At 36.4% G+C, this 14168-nt stretch overlaps 1 protein-coding gene across 1 annotated transcript in view; it reads left to right on the forward strand.

Annotated features, from left to right (window-relative positions):
* Positions 1 to 13678, forward strand: part of LOC125374717 (equilibrative nucleobase transporter 1-like) — a 30520-nt gene extending 16842 nt beyond the window's left edge. Inside the window, exons 7-10 of the mRNA XM_048385985.1 lie at positions 8419 to 8520; positions 10247 to 10436; positions 11795 to 11915; positions 12759 to 13678. Of these exons, the coding sequence (XP_048241942.1) occupies positions 8419 to 8520; positions 10247 to 10436; positions 11795 to 11915; positions 12759 to 12842 (497 nt within the window). The 3' untranslated portion in view covers positions 12843 to 13678. The remainder of the gene's footprint in view (positions 1 to 8418; positions 8521 to 10246; positions 10437 to 11794; positions 11916 to 12758) is intronic.
* The last annotated feature ends 490 nt before the right edge of the window (positions 13679 to 14168 follow it).

Here is a 14168-nt window from a genome sequence, read left to right on the forward strand (position 1 = left end):
GGGATATATAAATTCAGTTGTTGTATGTCGATCTGAGAGTTGTTAATTCAATAGATGTATGTCAATTTGAGAGTTGTTTTGTTGCTTTATTATTATTATTATTGTATGTACACATGTAGATCTGTGTAAAGACTGGTGAGAGTTATTAAGTCAGTTGTTGTATGTTGATCTGAGAGTTATTAAGTCGAAAGATGCATATCAATCTGAGAGTTATTAAGTCAGTTGTTGTATGTCGATCTGAGAGTTATAAAGTCAGTTGTTGTATGTCGATCTGAGTTATTAAGTCAGATGTTGTATGTCGATCTGAGAGTTATTAAGTCAGTTGTTGTATGTCGATGTGAGAGTTATTAAGTCAGTTGTTGTATGTCGATGTGAGAATTATTAAGTCAGATGTTGTATGTCGATGTGAGAATTATTAAGTCAGTTGTTGTATGTCGATGTGAGAATTATTAAGTCAGATTTTGTACGTCAATATGAGAGTTATTAAGTCAGTTGTTGTATGTCGATGTGAGAGTTATTAAGTCAGATTTTGTACGTCAATATGAGAGTTATTAAGTCAGTTGTTGTACGTCGATGTGAGAGTTATTAAGTCAGTTGTTGTATGTCGATGTGAGAGTTATTAAGTCAGCTGTTGTATGTCGATGTGAGAATTATTAAGTCAGTTGTTGTATGTCGATGTGTGAGTTATTAAGTCAGTTGTTGTATGTCGATGTGAGAATTATTAAGTCAGATTTTGTACGTCGATGTGAGAGTTATTAAGTCAGTTGTTGTATATCGATGTGAGAGTTATTAAGTCAGTGTTGTATGTCGATGTGAGAGTTATTAAGTCAGCTGTTGTATGTCGATGTGAGAATTATTAAGTCAGTTGTTGTATGTCGATCTGAGAGTTATTAAGTCAGTTGTTGTATGTCGATCTGAGAGTTATTAAGTCAGTTGTTGTATGTCGATGTGAGAATTATTAAGTCAGATTTTGTACGTCAATATGAGAGTTATTAAGTCAGTTGTTGTATGTCGATGTGAGAGTAATTAAGTCAGCTGTTGTATGTCGATGTGAGAGTTATTAAGTCAGTTGTTGTATGTCGATGTGAGAGTTATTAAGTCAGTTGTTGTATGTCGATGTGAGAGTTATTAAGTCAGTTGTTGTATGTCGATGTGTGAGTTATTAAGTCAGTTGTTGTATGTCGATGTGTGAGTTATTAAGTCAGCTGTTGTATGTCGATGTGAGAGTTATTAAGTCAGTTGTTGTATGTCGATGTGAGAGTTATTAAGTCAGTTGTTGTATGTCGATGTGAGAGTAATTAAGTCAGTTGTTGTATGTCGATGTGAGAGTTATTAAGTCAGTTGTTGTATGTCGATGTGAGAGTTATTAAGTCAGATTTTGTACGTCAATATGAGAGTTATTAAGTCAGTTGTTGTATGTCGATGTGTGAGTTATTAAGTCAGTTGTTGTACGTCGATGTGAGAGTTATTAAGTCAGTTGTTGTATGTCGATGTGAGAGTTATTAAGTCAGTTGTTGTACGTCGATGTGAGAGTTATTAAGTCAGTTGTTGTACGTCGATCTGAGAGTTATTAAGTCAGTTGTTGTATGTCGATGTGAGAGTTATTAAGTCAGTTGTTGTATGTCGATGTGTGAGTTATTAAGTCAGCTGTTGTATGTCGATGTGAGAGTTATTAAGTCAGTTGTTGTATGTCGATGTGAGAGTTATTAAGTCAGTTGTTGTATGTCGATGTGAGAGTTATTAAGTCAGTTGTTGTATGTCGATGTGAGAGTTATTAAGTCAGCTGTTGTATGTCGATCTGAGAGTTATTAAGTCAGATGTTGTATGTCGATGTGAGAGTTATTAAGTCAGTTGTTGTATGTCGATGTGAGAGTTATTAAGTCAGTTGTTGTATGTCGATCTGAGAGTTATTAAGTCAGTTGTTGTATGTCGATGTGAGAGTTATTAAGTCAGTTGTTGTATGTCGATGTGAGAGTTATTAAGTCAGTTGTTGTATGTCGATCTGAGAGTTATTACGTCAGTTGTTGTATGTCGATCTGGGAGTTATTAAGTCAGTTGTTGTATGTCGATGTGAGAGTTATTAAGTCAGTTGTTGTATGTCGATGTGAGAGTTATTAAGTCAGCTGTTGTATGTCGATGTGAGAGTTATTAAGTCAGCTGTTGTATGTCGATGTGAGAGTTATTAAGTCAGTTGTTGTATGTCGCTGTGAGAGTTATTAAGTCAGTTGTTGTATGTCGATGTGAGAGTTATTAAGTCAGTTGTTGTATGTCGATGTGAGAGTTATTAAGTCAGTTGTTGTATGTCGATGTGAGAGTTATTAAGTCAGCTGTTGTATGTCGATGTGAGAGTTATTAAGTCAGTTGTTGTACGTCGATCTGAGAGTTATTAAGTCAGTTGTTGTATGTCGATGTGAGAGTTATTAAGTCAGCTGTTGTATGTCGATGTGAGAGTTATTAAGTCAGTTGTTGTATGTCGATGTGAGAGTTATTAAGTCAGCTGTTGTATGTCGATCTGAGAGTTATTAAGTCAGTTGTTGTATGTCGATCTGAGAGTTATTAAGTCAGCTGTTGTATGTCGATGTGAAAGTAATTAAGTCAGTTGTTGTATGTCGATCTGAGAGTTATTAAGTCAGTTGTTGTATGTCGATGTGAGAATTATTAAGTCAGTTGTTGTATGTCGATGTGTGAGTTATTAAGTCAGTTGTTGTATGTCGATGTGAGAGTTATTAAGTCAGTTGTTGTATGTCGATGTGTGAGTTATTAAGTCAGTTGTTGTATGTCGATGTGAGAGTTATTAAGTCAGTTGTTGTATGTCGATGTGTGAGTTATTAAGTCAGTTGTTGTATGTCGATGTGAGAGTTATTAAGTCAGTTGTTGTATGTCGATGTGAGAGTTATTAAGTCAGTTGTTGTATGTCGATGTGAGAGTTATTAAGTCAGTTGTTGTATGTCGATGTGAGAGTTATTAAGTCAGCTGTTGTATGTCGATGTGAGAGTTATTAAGTCAGTTGTTGTACGTCGATCTGAGAGTTATTAAGTCAGTTGTTGTATGTCGATGTGAGAGTTATTAAGTCAGCTGTTGTACGTCGATGTGAGAGTTATTAAGTCAGTTGTTGTATGTCGATGTGAGAGTTATTAAGTCAGCTGGTTTATGTCGATCTGAGAGTTATTAAGTCAGTTGTTGTATGTCGATCTGAGAGTTATTAAGTCAGCTGTTGTATGTCGATGTGAAAGTAATTAAGTCAGTTGTTGTATGTCGATCTGAGAGTTATTAAGTCAGTTGTTGTATGTCGATGTGAGAATTATTAAGTCAGTTGTTGTATGTCGATGTGTGAGTTATTAAGTCAGTTGTTGTATGTCGATGTGAGAGTTATTAAGTCAGTTGTTGTATGTCGATGTGTGAGTTATTAAGTCAGTTGTTGTATGTCGATGTGAGAGTTATTAAGTCAGTTGTTGTATGTCGATGTGTGAGTTATTAAGTCAGTTGTTGTATGTCGATGTGAGAGTTATTAAGTCAGTTGTTGTATGTCGATGTGAGAGTTATTAAGTCAGTTGTTGTATGTCGATGTGAGAGTTATTAAGTCAGTTGTTGTATGTCGATGTGAGAGTTATTAAGTCAGTTGTTGTATGTCGATGTGTGAGTTATTAAGTCAGTTGTTGTATGTCGATGTGAGAGTTATTAAGTCAGTTGTTGTATGTCGATGTGAGAGTTATTAAGTCAGTTGTTGTATGTCGATGTGAGAGTTATTAAGTCAGTTGTTGTATGTCGATGTGTGAGTTATTAAGTCAGCTGTTGTATGTCGATGTGAGAGTTATTAAGTCAGTTGTTGTATGTCGATGTGAGAGTTATTAAGTCAGTTGTTGTATGTCGATGTGTGAGTTATTAAGTCAGTTGTTGTATGTCGATGTGTGAGTTATTAAGTCAGTTGTTGTATGTCGATGTGAGAGTTATTAAGTCAGTTGTTGTATGTCGATGTGAGAGTTATTAAGTCAGTTGTTGTATGTCGATGTGAGAGTTATTAAGTCAGTTGTTGTATGTCGATCTGAGAGTTATTAAGTCAGCTGTTGTATGTCGATGTGTGAGTTATTAAGTCAGTTGTTGTATGTCGATGTGAGAGTTATTAAGTCAGTTGTTGTATGTCGATGTGAGAGTTATTAAGTCAGTTGTTGTATGTTGATGTGAGAATTATTAAGTCAGTTGTTGTATGTCGATGTGTGAGTTATTAAGTCAGTTGTTGTATGTCGATGTGAGAGTTATTAAGTCAGTTGTTGTATGTCGATGTGTGAGTTATTAAGTCAGTTGTTGTATGTCGATGTGAGAGTTATTAAGTCAGTTGTTGTATGTCGATGTGAGAGTTATAAAGTCAGTTGTTGTATGTCGATCTGAGAGTTATTAAGTCAGTTGTTGTATGTCGATGTGTGAGTTATTAAGTCAGTTGTTGTATGTCGATGTGAGAGTTATTAAGTCAGTTGTTGTATGTCGATGTGTGAGTTATTAAGTCAGTTGTTGTATGTCGATGTGAGAGTTATTAAGTCAGTTGTTGTATGTCGATGTGAGAGTTATAAAGTCAGTTGTTGTATGTCGATCTGAGAGTTATTAAGTCAGTTGTTGTATGTCGATGTGTGAGTTATTAAGTCAGTTGTTGTATGTCGATGTGAGAGTTATTAAGTCAGTTGTTGTATGTCGATGTGTGAGTTATTAAGTCAGTTGTTGTATGTCGATGTGTGAGTTATTAAGTCAGATGTTGTATGTCGATCTGAGAGTTATTAAGTCAGATTTTGTATGTCGATGTGAGAGTTATTAAGTCAGATTTTGTATGTCGATGTGAGAGTTATTAAGTCAGTTGTTGTACGTCGATGTGAGAGTTATTAAGTCAGCTGTTGTATGTCGATGTGAGAGTTATTAAGTCAGATTTTGTATGTCGATGTGAGAGTTATTAAGTCAGTTGTTGTATGTCGATGTGAGAGTTATTAAGTCAGTTGTTGTATGTCGATCTGAGAGTTATTAAGTCAGATGTTGTATGTCGATGTGAGAGTTATTAAGTCAGTTGTTGTATGTCGATGTGTGAGTTATTAAGTCAGTTGTTGTATGTCGATGTGAGAGTTATTAAGTCAGTTGTTGTATGTCGATCTGAGAGTTATTAAGTCAGTTGTTGTATGTCGATCTGAGAGTTATTAAGTCAGATGTTGTACGTCGATGTGAGAGTTATTAAGTCAGATGTTGTATGTCGATCTGAGAGTTATTAAGTCAGCTGTTGTATGTCGATGTGAGAATTATTAAGTCAGATTTTGTACGTCGATGTGAGAGTTATTAAGTCAGTTGTTGTATGTCGATGTGAGAGTTATTAAGTCAGTTGTTGTATGTCGATGTGAGAGTTATTAAGTCAGTTGTTGTATGTCGATCTGAGAGTTATTAAGTCAGTTGTTGTATGTCGATGTGAGAGTTATTAAGTCAGTTGTTGTATGTCGATGTGTGAGTTATTAAGTCAGCTGTTGTATGTCGATGTGAGAATTATTAAGTCAGATTTTGTACGTCGATGTGAGAGTTATTAAGTCAGTTGTTGTATGTCGATGTGAGAGTAATTAAGTCAGTTGTTGTATGTCGATGTGAGAATTATTAAGTCAGATTTTGTACGTCGATGTGAGAGTAATTAAGTCCGTTGTTGTATGTCGATGTGAGAGTAATTAAGTCAGTTGTTGTATGTCGATGTGAGAATTATTAAGTCAGATTTTGTACGTCGATGTGAGAGTTATTAAGTCAGTTGTTGTATGTCGATGTGAGAGTTATTAAGTCAGTTGTTGTATGTCGATGTGACAGTTATTAAGTCAGTTGTTGTATGTCGCTTTTATTTAATATGCATATTCATGCCGTGTTATCACCGATAAGGCTACGTGCATTAATACTGTTGTTAGCCTCAAGCGATTTACTTTTCACTCATTTACAAATGAATGCATATATCCAATTTGGTTTGGCAATGATCAGATGTTTACAATAGATAACGCTCGTTTTGAATTTCATCAGACTTATGCCGTTTACATATTCTAATTGATGATATTTCAAATTCCCATAACCAAATAAATAATGTTATTCTTTTTCCTCTTTGTTGTACGATTTCATGGTTTTGAAGATAATTATTTCATTTGATGTCTCTGTATAATTGTGCAAGTATCACATTAAATGTCCATGGCATTTGATCAGTCCTTATCAGCATAATGTTATATTTAAAATGTAACACAATTACATATACATTTACACATATCTAAATGGAAATCAGTGTTTTTTGTGTCTGCATTTGCATTTATGTTATGATAAAAATATATATACAATTGATTATGAATATTTATTTAAAAAAAGTTGTTTGTGTTGTTTAACTCCGCACTCAGCCATATTCCAGCTATATGACGGCGGTCTGTTGAAGTATTGTTGGTATACAGGATACCACATAAATAGACATATGCTTAGCATATAGTTGGAATCGTACAATGTACTTTCGTATAGATATGGAAATGTTTTTGTCACTTTTTAATTTTTTTGTAATGGACGTAACTAGTCAAGATGTACTACTAACACAAGAAGCTGCAAATACATTGAAAGATGGTAGATTTGCATTTGCCATATTTCTAATTATTGTCAGAATATAAACAAAAATGAAAGCAGATGAAAGAGGAAATGTTGATATGAAAGAAACAATAAAAGTTGGTCCTTTCATTCTGTACTCTTAATAGTAAAGGCACGGATGTATAATAATTATAAATGTATATTTGTAAATACTGAAAGGGTTATTAATTCTGATGTAGTGTTTATAGATTGGTGTGACTCACTGTTCTGTTGTAGTGTTTATAGATTGGTATGACATACTGATAGGGAGAGTTATTAATTCTGTTGTAGTGTTTATAGATTGGTGTGACTCACTGAAAGGGAGAGTTGTTACTTCTGTTGTAGTGTTTATAGATTGGTGTGACTCACTGAAAGGGAGAGTTATTAATTCTGTTGTAGTGTTTATAGATTGGTGTGACTCACTGAAAGAGAGAGTTGTAACTTCTGTTGTAGTGTTTATAGATTGGTGTGACTCACTGAAAGGGAGAGTTATTACTTCTGTTGTAGTGTTTATAGATTGGTGTGACTCACTGAAAGGGAGAGTTGTTACTTCTGTTGTAGTGTTTATAGATTGGTGTGACTCACTGAAAGGGAGAGTTATTACTTCTGTTGTAGTGTTTATAGATTGGTGTGACTCACTGAAAGGGTTATTACTTCTGTTGTAGTGTTTATAGATTGGTGTGACTCACTGAAAGGGAGAGTTATTACTTCTGTTGTAGTGTTTATAGATTGGTGTGACTCACTGAAAGGGAGAGTTATTACTTCTGTTGTAGTGTTTATAGATTGGTGTGACTCACTGAAAGGGAGAGTTATTACTTCTGTTGTAGTGTTTATAGATTGGTGTGACTCACTGAAAGGGAGAGTTATTACTTCTGTTGTAGTGTTTATAGATTGGTGTGACTCACTGAAAGGGAGAGTTATTACTTCTGTTGTAGTGTTTATAGATTGGTGTGACTCACTGAAAGGGAGAGTTATTACTTCTGTTGTAGTGTTTATAGATTGGTGTGACTCACTGAAAGGGAGAGTTATTACTTCTGTTGTAGTGTTTATAGATTGGTGTGACTCACTGAAAGGGATAGTTATTACTTCAATAGCTGTATGTCTACATTCATGAACTTGTTGTCAAGACATGGGCTGTATTAAAGAAATAGATGTTGAGACATAGGCTATATTCGTGAATTAGTTGTTAATACAAAGACCAATACTATGAATTAGTTATTAATACAGAGATTATATACATGAATGTTTCTGTTAACACACAGACTATGTTCATGAACTAAGTGTTACCTCATATACTATATTCATTAATATGTTGAGACATAGACTGTGTTCATGAACTATTTGTTAAGACATAGATAACATACATGAAGTCATTGAAAGGCATTTAGAAGTGATACACATAAGGAAGAAAATGTATGGACTTCTTTGTTATGAGAAACACAACGTTTCGGAGTATATAATGCGACAAAATCCTTTCCACACCCAATAGAAATCTCTGCATTAAGCAGATTCCGACTTTATCATGAGCATGCTTTTATGAATCACTATCAAATAGTAAAGATACCAGGTGTTCGGGAAAAGGTGAGCGTATCCTGCCCCGCCAGTGGCGCCCGTCACAAACACATGCGAAGGCGCGCCAATTGTTCACATGAAAAAACACATATGGTACAAATCAAAATAGGGAATTGTATCAGACATCATATGCTTACTCCTTGATCGGGCGAAATACACTCTGAAACGTTGTGTTCCTCATAATAAAGAAGTTGACATCCAGAAATTCTATTCCTTATATATACATGAATCATCGCTTTTTTCTTGCAGTCAGCTTCTTGACAGACTTCATGTTCTCAGCCATGCTGGCATCGCCGGTAGTGTCCATACTAACAGGTGGCATGGTGGACTTCCTCTACTCCATACAGCCAGGTGAAGTGTCTGCATCCTGTATAACGTTATTTATTTAGTACCATGGATTGCTATTTTGCAAAGTAAATATCACCACATATTCCAATGCCTTCTGTGAATATAAAAGCCGAAATGATCTCTTCTCTCTTGAGAGTATGCATTATTTCTAATCGTTTCTTAATGCTATCCATGGTCATTTGAAGTAAGAAGATGAAATAAATACAGGAAATATCAAACCTGGAACGACTCTTAAATGATGTGGCCAAAAAAAGGTTTGACGCTATAATAAATGACGTCATATCATATTTATTTCTTCAATATAGCTGTATGACGTCATATAGATTCCAGGGATCATTTGTCTCGTGAGTGTCTAAATAACACTTGCACACATATTTTTATTTCTTTATTTCTTTATAAGTGGTATATGTATGGTTATAAACTAAGGACCAACAGAAGCTTTTCGCCTCAGGTGATTTTATTATATGTTTGATTTTCAATTGAAAATATCTTAACTTAGCGATATCATATCTAAAACATGAACTGTACTGGCGCTTAGTCAGCTCTCAAAGAATACTTCTACATGTTTTCATGTTTTAAAATATAATAGATGCGTACCTTAGACATTTTATCTTTGAAAATCAATACATCTGCTTGTTTCCGCACAATTTTAAAACGCGGTAGGGGTCTTGTAGTTGCAAATTCATTTCTTAACCCAATTTTCACGGATTTTTGGACAAAATTACCCAACCACACTTTTTACGTTATTGTGCTTTACACCAATTACTTTTCACAAACCGTTGCAGGAATTAGGGGTGGTTAAAAAGACAAATTGAATTTAACAACAGGGCTAGGTCTTTCAATTTTCAATTATATAAAAACAAACTCACTATACTTTCTTTTGACCCTCAGTTTAAGTGAAATTATTTTCAGTTTTCATTACTGAGCTTAATTATGTTTACTTCATGCTGATTGGATAGTTCGAGACAATTGTTGCACTGTTTTCATTGAATGTGAAGAGGCACATAGCTCGTGAAATCAACAGCTGTTTAATGTGACGTTGGCAATAGAAATAAAGAGATGATGTCTCCATTTTTCTTCATTTTCCTAAACAGAAACAATGGCTTCAAGAAAGAATAACACATTAACACATTCGCAACTCGGAAATACATAGTATCTGTCCCACGAGAATTTGTGTTGAATTTCCGAGTCAAAATAATTCACGCTCGGCAGATATTCCGAAATTCCTCGCAGCCCTTTTCGTATTACATTGACAAGAGCAATCAACGTCCACACACCTGTGAAGATCCGGGGTAGAATAGGTCTTCAGCAACCCATGCTTGCCGTAAAATGCGATTATGCTTGTCGTAAAAGGCGACTAACGGGATCGGGTGGTCAGGCTCGCTGAGTTGGTTGATGCATGTCATCGATCCCAATTGCGCATGCGTGGATCGATGCTCATGATGCTAATCACTGGATTGTCTGGTCCAGACTCGATTATTTACTGACCGCCGTCATATAGCTGGAATATTGCTGAGTGCGTTAAACACATTTATATTTGGCTAGGTATGGGTCGACAGCATAGTTAGTAAAACAATAGGCAAAACGCTTTGTCAGGACATCCAAGATGTTCAGCAATCAGTTTATTTAACCTGAGGAATTATCATATTTTGTAAAAATCACGCTTCCCCAAAAGTGTATGAAATGGTCGGTCCCTGAATTAATAAATATTTTTTTCTATTAACTGTAGAAACGAGGAGCCACAAGGCCAGGACACATAACGCTTTAGCTGTTCCTATTGTCTTAACCAACGTCCTGGCCGTGATTCTGTGCGCATGCGTCGTTGTCGAGAGAGAGGATATGACGTATATAACAGCCATCACTTCCGTGCTATACAGAACACTTCTCTACAGTGGCCTGACACTATTTACAAGATTATTGTAAGTTTTTGCTCAACATTAATCCTTGTCATTACTGGCATTGAAGATTCTATAAATAGCATTATCATATACCATCCAATATTGTTTTATATGTTATTCGATTTGTTGAAAAGTATGCCGATAAGGATCTCGGATAATACAATCAAGAATCCTACAAATTCCTGTATATAGTCTCGTTTTCCTGATTAAGTACTACCTGTTAAATCCAATATAAATTACTGTTACAACCCATCCTACTATATATTGTAAAAAAAAAATCGGTCCAATCGTCAATGTTCAGGACACATCCATTTATAATATTCTTATAACTAGCATTACCATATAGCATCCAATATTGTTTTATATAACCTCCGCTAGGTTGTGATTTGCGTATTTATTGATTGATTTTTAAAATTTACAATTATATAAACGAGGGAATCAAATAACTTCAGCAAATATTAAAATATTTATTCTTGTACTATTGATGTTTCTTTCATGTCAATGCGTACCTCGTCTATGTTCATTCCGTGACACACGTTTAGTGTATTTCTCTGCAATTATAATATGGCCCAAGAGGGTTCCCTTCTCATTAAAAACAAGACTTTTTTAATTATTAAAATTTATATTGAATCATAATATAATCGATTGTTTGATATCAAAGGACGCGGTAGGCCGAGTAGCCTAAGCCTCTCCATTTCACGGAGCACAGTTGCGCCCCTTAGGCGTGTCATGATCCAGTGATCGTGGTTCGAATCACAGATTCGCCATGATCTTAATCATTGGTTTGCCACATCATAACTAAACCCATGGGCTCTCCAAATGTGGTACACGTCTAAAATATGACCTGCATCAATACAGGGACGCACTTAACTGTTCACACATTGACAGAGCTGAAACAATGTTCAAAGAGGCGCAAAACAAAACAATGTGTGTTAATAACACGAAAGAGGGCAATTGGCTCCATGATATTTTATCCTGACCCACTCCTGTGACTATTTTATGACAACAGGGCATTAGAGTCGGTGCTTCGGATATTTGTGTTCTAAGAATGAGTATCATAACACAAAACCATTAAGAAATAAAAAGATATGGCTAGGTGCAAATAGTTTTTTGTTTTATCATAGACTTTTAACATTTTGTCAGATTTTTGTGAAAAATAATATCGCTGCTAAGCCTGAGTGAGTGAGTGAGTGAGTATGGTTTTACGCCGCTTTTAGCAATATTCCAGCAATATCACGGCGGGGGACACCAGAAATGGGCTTCACACATTGTACCCATGTCGGGAATCGAACCCGGGTCTTCGGCGTGACGAGCGAACGCTTTAACCACTAGGCTACCCGACCGCCCCGCTAAGCCTGAAACTCACACTTCTTCTGCAGATACCCGAGTGACTATTTCGCTGCTCTGTATGGCGTCATGTTCATGATCAGTGGCTTCGCGAGTTTCCTGCAGTACCCTCTGTTTCTCTGGTGCCAGAGCTCGCCAAGTGGATACAGACAGGTGAGTGTTATCCTCGGAGCATGACGTGTCAACGTCGTCACATGACTTCAGACAGAGAGGCGGCTGGGTGGTAAAAGCGTTCGCTCGTCACTCCGAAGACCCGGGTTCGATTTCTCACATGGGTCCTATATCTGTTGTTCCCCGCCGTGATATTGCTGGAATATTGCTGGAATATTGCTAAAAGCGGCGTTAATGTCACTCACTCACTCACTCAGGATCAGCAGACACCTATATGGAGCTTAAGGGACGTCACCGTCATATATAAAGTTCACAATGTTTTGTTTGTTGTTTAATACTGCTATGGTACGGCAGCCTATAAATAAACGAGTCTGTAAATAATTTCGAGTGATTCATATCGTGAACTAGCCATTCGACCAATTTGGTCGGCTCATAAGAGGTTGCTGGGGTCCTATTCTAGCACACACAGACACACAGACACACAGACACACAGACAGATACACACACACACACACACACACACACACACACACACACACACACAAAGGCTGGTGTAATGATTCACGCAGTGGGCTGGATCAAGGAGAGACGACCGTGGAGTTTAAAGGACACATTCACTCCGCTCTCTTTGTGTGAAAAGAGCACGTCCAAGCGGGGCAGTTCGTTGTGAGGAGTTACGTCCCTTAGGCGTGCCAGAATCCTGTGATCATGGTTCAAAACCAAGATTCGCCCCGATTGCGAATGTGGTAAACGCCTAAGACCTGTATCACTTCATTGTTATTTACAAATAAGTTGACTCGCCGTGATATAAGTGAAATACTGTTCAGAGCGTCGATAACAAAACTTGCTCATTCTGTGTATGAAGAATACATTTTTTCTCCTCAGGTATACAGCATGCTGGGTCTAACGTGTATACTGATATTAGTACAGCCGATATATCTGGTATATACAGGACGCAGAGAGAAGTAGTAACCACCTTTCCCTCTCAAGGATGCTTTGAGTGTTAATCAGCTCATACCAAAATTCATGGTATCACATTTTGGGTTGTGGCCAGTGGCTCACATCTAATGTGAAAAGACGGCGATCAAGTATCAAAAAAGAAACAGTGATGAACAGGCTATGTGCACCCAGGGCCAAATTCACAATCCTACAAATGATGATAACTGAAAATAAACAATGATTAAAAAGCGAGCGTAGCCCTACAGATGCTGCAATTCTAAAGCATTAACGTAATCTTATATTGGTCGCTAAATCGGCTTGGAGAACAAGGACTTCAGTTTGAAAATGACTATTGAGAAACATTACATGTGTGAATTGTGAACTGAATTTTCCTGACCACAAATTCTTCATTCATGGACGTGTTGGCATCTTTATTTGTTGTGAAATGCGGGCCAATCCTGGGCATGTTATTTTGTGTATCATTGAGTTATGAAAACATATGGCACAATCCTGGTGTAATTGCTTTATCGTAACATGCGGTTGATCTTGACTAAATATGTCAGCATATATAATTGCTTTACCATAATCGTGGTTCTATATGTCAGTATTTAATTGCTGTACCGTAACACGGGACATTATCGTTGTTCTATCTGTCAGTATATATCGTTTTTACCGTCACACGTGGCATAATCATGTTTCTGTCTGTCAGTATATATCTTCTTTACCGTAACACGTAGCATAATCGTGGTTCTATCTGTCAGTGTATATCTTCTTTAACGTAACACGTGGCATAATCGTGGTTCTATCTATCAGTATATATCGTCTTTACCGTAACATGTGGCATAATCCAGGTTTTATTTGTCAGTATATATCGTTTTTACCGTCACACGTGGCATAATCATGTTTCTGTCTGTCAGTATATATCTTCTTTACCGTAACACGTAGCATAATCGTGGTTCTATCTGTCAGTGTATATCTTCTTTAACGTAACACGTGGCATAATCGTGGTTCTATCTATCAGTATATATCGTCTTTACCGTAACATGTGGCATAATCCAGGTTTTATTTGTCAGTATATATCTTCTTTACCGTAACACGTGGCATAATCGTGGTTCTATCTGTCAGTATATATCTTCTTTACCGTAACACGTGGCATAATCGTGGTTCTATCTATCAGTATATATCGTCTTTACCGTAACATGTGGCATAATCCAGGTTTTATTTGTCAGTATATATCTTCTTTACCGTAACACGTGGCATAATCGTGGTTCTATCTGTCAGTATAAATCTTCTTTACCGTAACACGTGGCATAATCGTGGTTCTATCTGTCATTATATATCGTCTTTACCGTAACA

Source organism: Haliotis rufescens, unplaced genomic scaffold (assembly GCF_023055435.1).
Source record: "Haliotis rufescens isolate VD_foot unplaced genomic scaffold, xgHalRufe1.0.p SCAF_6, whole genome shotgun sequence".
In the NCBI taxonomy this organism is placed as follows: Eukaryota; Metazoa; Mollusca; class Gastropoda; order Lepetellida; family Haliotidae; genus Haliotis; species Haliotis rufescens.